Source organism: Rana temporaria, chromosome 11 (assembly GCF_905171775.1).
Source record: "Rana temporaria chromosome 11, aRanTem1.1, whole genome shotgun sequence".
Taxonomy (NCBI): domain Eukaryota; kingdom Metazoa; phylum Chordata; class Amphibia; order Anura; family Ranidae; genus Rana; species Rana temporaria.
The window spans coordinates 24,847,378-24,860,291 of NC_053499.1; the positions used below are offsets into that span (position 1 = coordinate 24,847,378).

The window sequence follows — 12,914 nt, forward strand, 5'->3', positions numbered from 1 at the left end:
GGACCCTGTAACAGAAAATCAATTCCCAGGGGAAGACGCTAGGGGGCGTCTGCCAGCAGACGCACCTGGTCCGCGTACCAGAAGTGACGCTGCCAATCTGGGGCAATCAGGACCGATAGAATCCCTACAGCTTCTACTCTGCGCAGCAGGCGAGGAAGAAGCTTCCGAGGAGGGAAGGTATAAAGTAGGCGACAGCGACCCCAAGGAGCCACCAACGCACCTGACGCGTCCGCCCACGGGTCCTTAAACCTGGCCACGAACCGTGGCACCTACCGATAGAGACGGGACCGCTAGAAGGTCCACGTCCGGAGTGCCCCACTTTCGGCACAGACCCCGAAACACCTGCGGGTGGAGAGACCACTCTCCTTGGCCCAGTGCAGTGCGACTTAGGTAGTCAGCTAGCCAATTTCGTATTCCCGGAATGTACCCAGCCGATAGAGCCGGAACGGACCCTTTGGCCCACCGAAAGGATGCGCGCGACCCCCGTCGCTGCAACAGAACTCCGTGTGCCTCCCTGATGATCAACCTACGCCACGGACGTGGTGTTATCGGACAGGATCCTGACCGGTCAGGCCTGTAGATCCAGGGACCACCTGGCAAGGCAAAGCTTGATTGCTCGGAGCTCCAGAACGTTGATCAGTAAGCAGGACTCCACCTGAGTCCAGTGCCCCTGGGCTGACTGGGTGCCCCAAGCGCCCCTCCCCAACCGGAGAGGCTGGCATCCGTCGTGACCACTGTCCAGTGGCCTGCAGAAAAAAGACTTTCTGGCCCGAAGCACCGGAAACGCCAGCCACCACACCAGGGGAGACATGATCAGATGACTAAACTGAATCTGGTAATCCAGAGATGACGGAAGCTAGTCCCATCATGACAGCAGTTCCCTCCGTAGTACCCTGGCGTGGAATTGGGCATACGGAACCGCCTCGAAAGAGGCTACCAACTGACCCAGAACCTTCCTGCAGAATCGCAGAGATGGCCGCTTCTGGGTCGGCAACTGCTGCACAGCAGATAGCAGAGTCTGAAGTTTTTCCGCTAGGAGAAAAACACTCCCGCCCCGGAGGAATCCAGGACCAGTCCCAGGTATCCCTGAGACGGAATCAACCCTGATTTCAGGACAATCCAGAAACCAGCCGAACACTCGGAGAGCCTGACACGTGATAGGCACGGCTCTACCAATGCAGAGCTCGAAGAAGCTCGTAGGAGAATGTCGTCCAGACATCCCATGATAACAAACCCCCGCTGTCACAGCCGGGCCAGTATCGGGATGAGCACCTTGGCGAAAACCCGCCGAATGGGAAGGACACCATTGAAAATGGCCCCCCCCGACCGCAAAGCACAGAATCTCCGGTGGTTTGAGGATATGCAGGTACACGTTCATGACATCCAAGGATGCCAGAAAATCCCCCTGATGAAGTGCCGCTATTACCAAGCGAATCGACACCACCTTGACAAAACAAAACGAGGGACTTGAGGCCCAGGATCGACCGGGCCCCATCCTCCGTGGGGACACAAACAGAATGGAGTAAAACCCCGAGACCGTTCCAACGAGGGAACTGGCACAATCACTCCCCTGACCAGAAGATCCTGGACAGCCCCCGACGGAGTCAACCGGCGAACCGGAGGAGGCCAGAAGCCGGAGGGAAAAAACCTGTTTGGCAGACAAGAGAGAAACTCAATCTTGTACCCCAAGGAAAACACTTCGCAATGCGAAGCCAGTCTCCCACCCGAGACACGGGCGGGAGCAGACCTTCAGGCGGAAGCAGGTATGTCCGCAGACTTGTTAGGCATGCGGTATCAGGTGCGCTGCTACCCCGCAGCGGGGATTCAAGCACCATGTAGACCTACCCCCACCGCACAGGGCGAGCGAAAAAACGCTCGGAGGTAGGCAAGGAGGGTCCTTGTACAGGGCGAGGTCCCTAGCCCTTCCCAGACTGTGGGAACAGCATGCGCTTACCACCCGTGGCATCCTCAATGATGCCAGTCAGGGAAGACCCAAAAGGACCGTTCACCCTTAACGGCCATCACCAAGGCCACCTTAGAGGTCCTTCTTCCAGCTCCTGCAGCAGGAGCTTCGCCCTTTAAGTCGGGGCCTGACCAGGGCCCCGGCCAGAGCCGGCCTCACCGCCGAACCCACCACCGTGAATAGGGAGCGGGCCACGGCCTCCACTCTCCTATCAGCGGGATCCTGAAATGCAGGAGCCCCTTCCACAGGCAACGTGGTGGCCATGCGCAGTCTGGGTCCACTGGCGGAGGAGAGACCTACTTTTTTTTTTTTTAAAGCCCCCCTCAAGGGGGTAACAGGTTGCAAAGTTTTTTGACAAACTTTTTGCGGTGCATCCCATTCCTTGTATAACATATTGTCCAAATAAGGAACACAAGGAAACACTTCAGCGGTGCGTGGTAGTCTGCTGGTACTGACACGGAAGTGTCTCCGCCACATCCTCAATTTTTAGAGCCTCACGCACCGCAGAAACAAGAGCTCCAACAAATTCTTGCCAGCAACTGACTGCAGCAGAGTCATCCTCACTATCCATAAGGGTTAAACCCGCAGCCTCTGACATAAAAGAACCAGAAAAAAACAGCGATTCTGTGTCATCCCCAGAAGCAGGCTCAGGGGGGGGGGGCACTTTTTTACCCCCCATCCAGGCACCAGCTGCTTCAAAACTGGCAAGAAACCCAGTACAGCCAACATAACAGATGTGGCAGGGGAAGGGGCATTAAGGGTTAACTCAGGCATAGCTTGAGTTCCATAGTGTCAGCGCTGAGTCACCCACCCTGCAAGGACAAAAAAAAAAAACAAACCCACTGGTCACCTCCTTGCTGCTATTGCAGAGCATGGGGGCTCCCGGTATTCACAACCCCACCCAGCTGCAGAGGGAGCTGAAAAACCTCAGGTGTGCTCTGATGTGCTTGTTATAAAGTGTCTTCACCTCATGGAAGATTCACAGCGTTTCACAGCACTAAAAACTGGTAAAAGAGACCAGAGGCTGTGATGAGTCATCTCAGGGAAGAATCACATCGTTACCAAGGAGATTTCCAAGATGGCCACCATCTGAGGTAAAAATTACCTCATAGAACACAGCAGCACTGGCTGTGCTTTGTCTGGTAAAAATTACCTCATAGAACACAGCAGCACTGGCTGTGCTTTGTCACCTCAGAAAAGAATCACAGCGTTACCAAGGAGATTTCCAAGATGGCCGCTGTCTGAGGTGAAAATTACCTCATAGAACACAGCAGCACACAGCAGCACCCCCCAGAGTAACAACACAGTCCCCCAACAACACACGGGCTCCGGTGGTAACAAAGAAAACCCAGGAGGCCCCCCTTCACAGCCACTACCCAGTCAGGGGAAGGAGGGAGAGGAAGGGGAGAGAGGAAAGCAGGGCGGACCCTCAGTCGACCTCCCCAGGGAAACCACCAGCCAGACCACTTACCTGAGTAAGGGGCCACTACTTACCTGTCCTGCGACTACCCGGCTGGAGGTATCCCAGACAGAACCAACGTCCGTAAACGGCATGGCTGTCGGCCAGACACACTGCGACAAAGCCATAGAGACCGGTCATATGTGTGCCCTAGAACCGAAGTTCCCCGGCCGCCCCTGGAGCAATGGGGCCTGTCGTGGACATCCCAAAGCTGAGCTGAGGGCCGGCACACGCTCGAAGGCCGAACATGGGGGGACTACAAGGGTCGAGGACCCAGCCTGTCACCCAGTCGGCTGTTGATAGAAGAATCGCAGGATTCAAAATGCAGGAACAAAACAATAAAAAAGCGAGAAAAAAAATCGCCAGAAAAAAACTCCAGAGTCCAGGAACTCCAGAGAGAGCCTTGACCTCCTGTCGTTAGGCAGAAAACAAACTGGGGCTGCTAAAGCAGGGTGTGGGTTATGCCTGGGGGAGCCACGCCCCCTGGGAGGAGCGGCATGAAGGAAAGTTTTTAACACCTTAAGTGCTGTAGAATTCTGCCTAAATCTCCTGGTAGGAAGAAGCATAACCCTAAGGTCAATGAAGGCTGTGTCCGTCTATGAACGAAAGAGAAATGCATTGTTTACTGTGAAAATGACAATTGCAGTTTGGGAGTTAACCCCTTTAGCGCCCCCTTGTGGTTATGTGTGACCTCGTGTGTTTCTAACTGTAGGGGGGTGTGGCTGTAGGTGTGACGGCATCGATTGTGTTTCCCTATAAAAGGGAACACATGATCGATGACAGCGCTACAGTGAAGAACGGGGAAGGTGTGTTTACACACAGCTCTAGCCGTTCTTCATCTCCGGGGACTGATCGCGGGACTCCAGCGGCTACCGGGTCACGGAGCTTCGGACCGAGTCACGGCTGGGCTTTAAGAGCCACGTACGTGGATGTGCCCACCCATGCCATTCTGTCTACGTATATCGGCGTGAAGGGGTCCTTAAGTGGTTAAGGGTAACCTTGCATGTAGTGATAAAGGGCACAATTTTTTTAACATAGGTTAGGAGCTTTGTTTTCAAACATGGGCCAATGTTCAAGGCAATAAACACTTGAACGGTCCTAATCCTGGCGTTCGCTTTAAATTGAGCCTAAAGAGGCAAGACCCATGCAAGTAGCAGGAAAGTAAAGCAACTGAAGAAGAAAGGTTGGGACTTCCGTTTGGGAAAGGCAGATCCAAGCTTATTATTGGAATTTTACAGGGTCGCCTAAATAGTCCTAGTGGAAACCATATTAGCAAGCAGTATTTTGAAATTTTTACCAAACGCCACCTGTGAGGTTTTAAAAAGGAGAACCCCTCCCTATTCATATGACAACTAAAGCCCTACTTCTAATAATTGCCAAGGGCCCAAATTGATAGCACTACTTAAAGTGGATATAAACCCTCACATACACCCAGTGAAGTGAACAGCCTCAGATGATACACAGAGATGAACCAAATCACAGGTTTTACATCCATATCTGCTGTCTTCACATTTATATACCATTTAGAAAGTTCAGATTGTGTTAGGAGATTTAATCCTCCTGTTTAAACACAGTGTGATGTCTGGGCACACAGCCAGGATGGCTAAAATTTCTGATTGGAGGAAAGGCACACACCCACTCTCCTCAAAAGGCAGAGACTCTCAGGAGGTGTTTTGCAACAGGACCAGCTCCCTGCTAATCTATTTTAGCAACCTCCCCTGACAGAAATTTCAGGCTGCTTTTATCTAATGTGTCAGAAGTTATCAGGCCGATAACAGATGAATAGGTTCAGGAGAGAGCTACGGGACTTATATCTGCAGTAGGGCTGTGCAAATTAACTTTTAATTAATCGATTAATCTTTAATTTTTTTGATCGATCAAAATCTTTTTGATCGATTAAAATTCTTTTGATTGGTACTCGCCTCTCCGCCGGCTTCTGGGCCTTCAGGGAGTTCCGTCGGAGATCCAGTAACGTCACAGACACCGGCGGGGCTTGCCGTGTCCATCTGAAGGGCTCCTTTGCTGTGCCTTCATATCTGCATGCCGGCGGGACCCTATTATCTGCCACACGCAAGGGCTGTTACACCTCCCCTCTCTATCACCTCCCCTCTCTATCACCTCCCCTCTCTATCACCTCCCCTCTCTATCACCTCCCCTCTCTATCACCTCCCCTCTCTATCACCTCCCCTCTCTATCACCTCCCCTCTCTATCACCTCCCCTCTCTATCAACCTGGGATTCTACAAGCATCCACTGGGAGTTGTGGACATGCCAACGGACTGATGTTAACCTCTCCTCATCTGGATTCAGCAGTGGTATCGTACACATTTTTATACCAGTATCATACTTGGCTACATGTTTTTATGACTGCTTTTGGTACCGTTTGGTATTACTCGCACCATTTTTACAGTTTATGTAGCTACATTGATTTTATCTCCAGTGCAATATTTATTTTGTTTCCTACCAAGTTTTAATGGTATTACCAGCGAGCGCTGCCTTTGTGTTTTTTTGTATCCTGCTATCCATTTTTCCAGTGGTTGGTAGCTGCACTGGGAATCAGCTTGCAAGGAGATCAGCTAAAAGTAGTTGGATCTGTATGTGCGTTATAATTAATCGAAATTAGTCGATTAAAAAAAAAAAAAAAAACACGATTAATCGAACACAAAAATTTTGATCAGCAACAGCCCTGATCTGCAGTATTTTGTTATCTCTCTTCAAAGAGCCATGTGCCCAGCTCAAATTTCATGACTTGGGTTTACATCCACTTTAAGCCAACAATGCTTTAGCTCCCTTAACTATTACAAAAACCAACAATTCTTTGTCTAGAAACTTATGTTAACTATGAACCAGAACATTCCCTAGAGTAACAAGTCACCCTGATAAACTGGCGAGATATCACACAGAGTTCAAATCGATTACCGTCAAAAACCTTCATTTTCCAGAAAGGCTGAACTTTGGTGGAAGCATTATGGAGTCAGATGGCCCCTGTGCACATGATTTTGTCAACACCATGGCTCTGGAGCTCCACAGTGACACAGCACCGCGGAGCCCTAGGTGCAACTCATCACCCTCCACAAGCAGCCACCAGACAAATTGCTGAAAATCACTCACCTTCAGCAGCAGGTATGGTATGAAAGAGTTGGCCTCCAACTCCGTCATGTGGTACTCTTCTTGGCTAAGCATAGTAAAAAGTAACTTCAGATACTCCAAGGCCTTCATCAAAACGCTGGTGTTTGTGTCAAAGAAACGCAAAGTGAACCATTTGAGGATGAGGTCCAAGCAGCTCATAACACCTTCCTTTTCACTCTCCAAATGCTAAAATGACACCAAGAACCAAGTTAAGCTTGTACATCTGCAAGTATAATAATGTGTTCCTGTACCAAAGCATTTCTGCTCACCTCCGTCATCACACCTATGCCCTTTATGTGGCGCTGGAAATCTGCATGGAAAAGCTCATCTTGGAGCCATTTTGCAAAACACATTGACATCTGAGTTTTGAGCTGGTCGATGTACTCATCACGAGGGGTCGGGAAGTTCCATTTCAAAACCTGTAATAAAAGCCAACTCTCAATGATTGTATGTGAAACACAGTACAACAGTAAATTTAAGCCTGCTATATGTCCACATGCATGGGCTGCAAAAAAGACCATGGAGATCTTGTCCATATGCTGTGGAGGTGTCCCAAACTCCACACATATTGGGCAGGAGTGGTGACTACTGTTAACTCGGTGTTCGGAGTATCTCTTCCACAGGACCCACGAGCTTGCCTCCTGGGTGCTCTGGAGGAATACGAGTGGGAAGAAGACTGCAGAAAGGCTGTACATAGGGTATTCTTCCAGGTGAGGAAACAAAATTATGGTACACTGGAAGGCTGAGGGGCGCCCCCCCCCCCCGACTGTGAAAGAGTGGATTACCAATATTGGAGTAGTACTCAGAATGGCGAAGCTAGTATACCAGCATAGGTGCAGTGCACATAAGTTTGAGAAAATATGGGCGAGGTGGTTGGATGTACCAGGACTAGCCCAGTGGACTTAGTTGCAGATAGGCTACTGGGAATTAATGTTGGGTGAGATATGGGATGTGTGAACTAATAAAGGGGAGATTGTGACGTTTGGACGTGTTCTATTGTTGGTCCTTTTTCTGCTGCAGTCTTTGGATAAGGTATAGTACTGGATTTGGAAATGTCTTTTACCCATATTGTCATGGGAAGTGTATATGTCTTGTACCTTTTGTTGGAGAGTATATTATATATCTACACACACAAAAAGTGGGTTCTTGAAACTAATAAATACAGATGGTGCAGCGCTCAAATAAAATAAAAGATGAATAGAAAGTCCATAAAATCGCAGTACACCTCCAGTGAGTGCCAATGTAGACACAGATGACTGGGCGAGGACTTCTTCAGCGGTGAAGGAGGCGCCTCCCATAGAGGGCGTAACGCGTACGGAAGGAGCGTTGTGACGTCACCCGCGGGTATCACTTATACATCGGCACCGATCGTGGTGCCTTCATTGTATTTTATTTCAGCGCTGCACCATCTGTATTTGTTTCTCTATAGGGTTTTTGTGATTGACCCTGGTGTTCAGCTGCTATACAGGGGTTCATTTGTCATTTTTGCGCCAATTTTCTTTTTATTCTGGGTTCTTGAAACTGCTGCAACAGAAGAAAAAAAGAAAAAAGAAGCAGGGGGGGCTACATCTGTCCCTCCTAGGTATGCCAAAACACCAGGAGGGACGCACAGCAGCTAGGCACCACCGTGAACAAGGGGCCTAGGTTTCAGGTTTATTGCAAGATGTTTGCTTGCTGTTTTGCCCAGCTGCATTTCATTTGATTCCTCGTGTGATAGCAGTCCCCCCTCCCACACATGACTGGTGGGGGTATTAGACAAGGAGGCATTGCACAGATTAACAAATTAAAGTTCAGGGTACTCGCAGTAACATAAAAAAATATAAACCATCCTCATATGATGCAATATGGAGTCAGCTGGCCCCTGTGCACATGCTTATGTCAGCAGCCTGGCTCTGCAAGGTGTGCAATGCACGGCACCGCAGCACCCATAAGTGCAACTCATCATCCTCCATCCAAAACACACAAAATAGCACATCACTTACCTTCAAACCCTTCTCTTCCTTTACCCTCTGTTCCTTTCCATTAGGAACAATGATAAAAATGGGTCCAGACCTGTCTTCTTCATCCTTCACTGCCGGCTTGCTTGGCGCTTTCTTCGCAGCCACAGCCTGGGGGGAGGAGGTAATAAAATTACATCCAGTTATAGTGTAAACATGGGCAACTAAAGACTGGAAAAGTTCTCATTAGTGGTGCCTCAAAGAAAATGTGTGGATTAGGTCTCAGTCATGCTTAGTACAGCACCGAGATCAGTTAGAGAAAGTGATATGATGCAATATGGAGTCAGCTGGCCCCTGTGCACATGCTTATGTCAGCAGCCTGGCTCTGCAAGGTGTGCAGTGCTCGGCACCGCAGCACCCATAAGTGCAACTCGTCATCCTCCATCCAAAGAGACCTATATATACACAGAGTGTGTGTGCCAATACAGCTAGGGTGCAGAATAGAAGACACACGTGCAATAGAAACCAATCCTTTCCTAGTGACATTTTATTTACCGCCTGTTTAGCTGTCTTGGATTTGGACATGCTGGAGTTTACTTTCGTTGGGGTCATGCTGGTATTACCCTCTGATGACACAGACGGGGTCTACAGAGAAAGGACTCCACATTTACACAACAAGAAATTATGCACAAAACTGCTGTCTAAGCCCGAAAACAGCTTCTAACAATTATGGTGTCACTGGGCCTTCTCATGGGAACCTGGAAATGCAGCGGAGCCCAAATTAAGTGAGAACGTTTTGCAGGAACACATTTGTTGTGCCATTTTAGTTTCTCTACTTTCCTGGGATGCAAAAAAAGGTCCAGTGACTCTGTAGCCTAGATCTCCTACAATGGTCGCTATACTGAAGTTCTAACAGCTGAAGGCAAGTACAAGACTCTTAACTATAGTATTTCTACTTACAAGGAGGTAAATGGTGGGGTTTTTGGAAAGGAGAAGAGTTATAAAACTGCTTCTTTTTAGAGGAAGTCTTAAGGTTTTGAAGAAGGGCAAACTCCAGCCAAAAACCTTAAAGTGGATGTAAACCCACTCTCATCCTTTCTAAACTCCTGCTATAGTGCTGATCTATAAGGATATAGATGCCTCCTGCATGTATCCTTACCCATCAAATATCTCTGTCTGTTATAAGAACTGAAAAACTGCAGATTCTGTGGGTGGGTCTGTTGTCTGGCGCTCAATGAGTGGAGTCGTGATGTCCGTAGACTCCCCGCCCACCTCTACACTCCCCTTACACCAAATTCTGCTATGATCACCAACATCCAGTCAAAATCCAGAAAAGTAACCACATGACTTCAGAAAAGGAGTGGGGGTGGGAATTTAAAAATAATGCCGTCTCCAAGCTAGTGCATGAGATATGTAAATAACCTGTCACTCACAGCAAGGGGGCGGAACGGACTAAGGTTTTTCTCTGCAAGTCCGTTTTATTTAATGGAAAAATAAAAGATTGCTCAGAGCTGGATTAACTCTGTGTGGCAAGACTGGGCACAGATGAAAGGAAATCTTATACTGTACATAGTGACATCAAAAAGATAAAAATACAATTTTGGATTAACATCCACATTAAACTACAGCACAAACATAATTCTGGGTACACCAAGGAAATTTTAAAAGCATTATCAGGGTTTTATTATTTGTGTTTCAAGCATTATAAGGGTTTTATTATTTGTGTCTCCTCTAAGATTTAGTGGCCAACGAAGCAAAAAATAAAATATCCGACAAGTCCTTAAAAAAAAAAAAAAACGTTTGGTGGCTCGATTCTCTGTGCGGCATAGGACAGATGCGGCATGGGAGAGATGCGGCATTCACCAAGGTAAGTAGGACTAGAGCAAAAAATAAATAAAAAAATGCGACACTATTGTTAAATACATTACACACTTAGACAAAAAAACTCTTAACATTAAAGCCAAAAGCAACTTACTTTTCCTTTAGCTAGTGGGGCACCTGGTTTGCCTTTTTTGGGGTCTGGCTTACCCTCAGACGCTGGTGGTCCTGCGTCAAAAGCCGCTAGTAAAAAAAAATAAAGAATGTTTGTTGCACTGCTGTTCCTTTTCTACACAGGAACCACACTTGTCAGAATAAAAAAAAAAAAAAAAAAGGGAAGAAGGTAGAAGCCATACTACAGAAAGTAAACTACTGCAATACTACACAACACTTACCTGCAGCTGGGGCAGGAGCTGAAGATGGTGCAGATGCCTGTTTGGTGCTGGTCTTGCCTGCAGGAGCAGCAGGTTTGGCTGGCATGCTGGCCTTAGCCTTCTCCAACAAGGCAACAACTACGTCCTTAGATGCTGGCTGTAATGTCAAGAATATCACAAGCTGAAGATGGGCAGATATTTCAAAGTCTAGCACATCTGTCTACAGTTTGAAGTGACCAAGTATGTCTCCTAGCACAACAATTAACAGTGGCTGGGGTCTGTAAAAAAAAAATAATGCCTCTGTTTTTGAAGTATTTCCCCAATTTGACTAAAATATATTTTAAAGCTAGAGATATTGGACGAACAGTTTGTGATTCATGGGGCTATTGGTTTAAGATTTCAAATCCTGAGAAACACATTTTTAGCTTTAGATCCAGGCACATGAGGTTGAAAATACATATTTTTTTTAGTGAAATTGTCTTTTATGAGACCCTTTTTGCAGCAAATTCTTTGAGTAAATACCTGCAGCTCTGCTCAGCACCACATTCTGAACAGACAAGGCAAAAACCCTGCACAGTTCATGAACTAGGCAGGTATCCAACAATGAATCCACCATGCCCTCGTTTTTAGCATTTAAAGCGGGAGTTCACCCTAAAAAAAAAATTTAACATTAGATTGATGCTCATTTTGTGAAGGGGAATCGGGTAGCATTTTTAAAATCGAAGCAGTACTTACCGTTTTAGAGATACATCTTCGCTGCTGCTTCCGGGTATGGGCTGCGGGACTGGGCGTTCCTATTTGATTGACAGTCTTCCGACGTTCGCATCTATCGCGTCACGAGTAGCCGTAAGAAGACGAACGTCGGCGCGGCTCTATACGGCGCCTACGCACCGATGTTCGGCTACTTTCAGAAAATCGTAACGCAATAGATGCGACCGTCGGAAGCCTGTCGGAAAACTGTCAATCAAATAGGAACGCCCAGTCCCGCAGCCCATACCCGGAAGCGGCAGCGAAGATGTATCTCTAAAACGGTAAGTACGGCTTTGATTTTAAAAATACTACCCGATTCCCCTTGACAAAATGAGCATGAATCTAATGTTAAAAAATTTCATTTCTGGGTGAACCTCCACTTTAAGAAAAGGAGTTCTCTTTTTTTTTTTACAAAAAATGAATTTTTTTTCTCTTCTGCAAAAAGTGATTTTTTTTTTTTTTTTTACAATGCAGCCTTTACCAGCATTGCATCTGTGATCAGCAGATCGTGGGGGCAATCCGTGGATACTGCAGACCCAGTCTGCCTGTACGTCCGTTATGGGCAGGCAGTTACTGAATGGCAGGAAGAATCAATGGACTACGAGGATGCTCATCAGCACTTCACCAAGAACTACAAGCCGACCTGAAGATGCCGCCTGTACTTGTAGTCAAATTGGTTCACAGGAAACTAAATGACTGGTGCGGCTGTGCGGACCAAATACTGCAAAATTGTGACAGTGGGTGCAGGGAGATAAACCCCCACCCGTTGCCACAGCAGGGAGCAATGGCGGTGGGAGGAGGGTCATTAAAAGCATGTTACACCCTAAACATGGATGAATATTTAATATTCTCCTAAAAAAGGAGAAGTTACCCTTTAAGGAGCTACAAACTCAGATGCATCTGTCCAGCAGAAGCATTCTTGATATTACTTTTTATCCCAAACACCCATGCGATTCTAGTGCAGGGAAGAAATGTGCAAATCCAGAGTTCAGCCATAAAAAAAAAAACAAAAAAACTGTATGGCTGAACTCGCACTGCACCGACATTGCATGTAAATCAGGTGCGAATCACATGCGATGTCTGAGATCAAACATGTGTGAACCTAGGCTGAGAAGCTTGGCTTGAAACAGAGGGATAAATCTGTACAGCATCCACCTCCTACTACAGATTAGAAAACGGATTAGCTATTGCAAAGGTGATCTAGAAGCCTGCTGGTCATAGGTGATAAAACAAAATACCTTGAGCTTTCCAGTAGCTTTTGACATCTTATCAAATCCTATATGCATCATGAACATGGGCAGGGCCTCTTGGGCTTTCTTTCGTACATCCCCATTGCGGTCCTCCAAGCAGCCATACAGATACGGAAGACAAAACTGAAGATCTGGAGGGACAGTTCGCATTGTAGGCAGTTTCTCAGCCAGCCACCCTAGCAACTACAAAAAAGAAAACCAAGAAAACACATTTTAATAACCGAACAGCAGACTA

General features: G+C 47.3%; 1 protein-coding gene and 3 non-coding genes across 10 annotated transcripts in view; all 4 read right to left on the minus strand.

Annotated features, from left to right (window-relative positions):
- Positions 1–12,914, minus strand: part of CKAP5 (cytoskeleton associated protein 5) — an 83,931-nt gene that overhangs the window by 20,886 nt on the left and 50,131 nt on the right. For 5 of the 7 annotated variants that reach the window (XM_040328214.1, XM_040328212.1, XM_040328213.1 and 2 more), the window contains exons 25-31: positions 12,668–12,862; positions 10,701–10,836; positions 10,463–10,548; positions 9,043–9,132; positions 8,533–8,658; positions 6,820–6,969; positions 6,533–6,736 (exon numbers count right to left, since the gene is read on the minus strand). In XM_040328214.1, coding sequence (XP_040184148.1) covers positions 6,533–6,736; positions 6,820–6,969; positions 8,533–8,658; positions 9,043–9,132; positions 10,463–10,548; positions 10,701–10,836; positions 12,668–12,862 — 987 coding nt within the window. The remainder of the gene's footprint in view (positions 1–6,532; positions 6,737–6,819; positions 6,970–8,532; positions 8,659–9,042; positions 9,133–10,462; positions 10,549–10,700; positions 10,837–12,667; positions 12,863–12,914) is intronic. The other 2 variants (XM_040328215.1, XM_040328216.1) reach the window with 1 other exon arrangement.
- On the minus strand, positions 6,390–6,496 carry LOC120918131. Its single transcript, XR_005744340.1, has one exon. It is a non-coding gene; the product is annotated as a small nucleolar RNA SNORD67 (small nucleolar RNA).
- On the minus strand, positions 8,395–8,502 carry LOC120918132. Its single transcript, XR_005744341.1, has one exon. It is a non-coding gene; the product is annotated as a small nucleolar RNA SNORD67 (small nucleolar RNA).
- On the minus strand, positions 8,825–8,932 carry LOC120918133. The gene has a single exon (XR_005744342.1). It is a non-coding gene; the product is annotated as a small nucleolar RNA SNORD67 (small nucleolar RNA).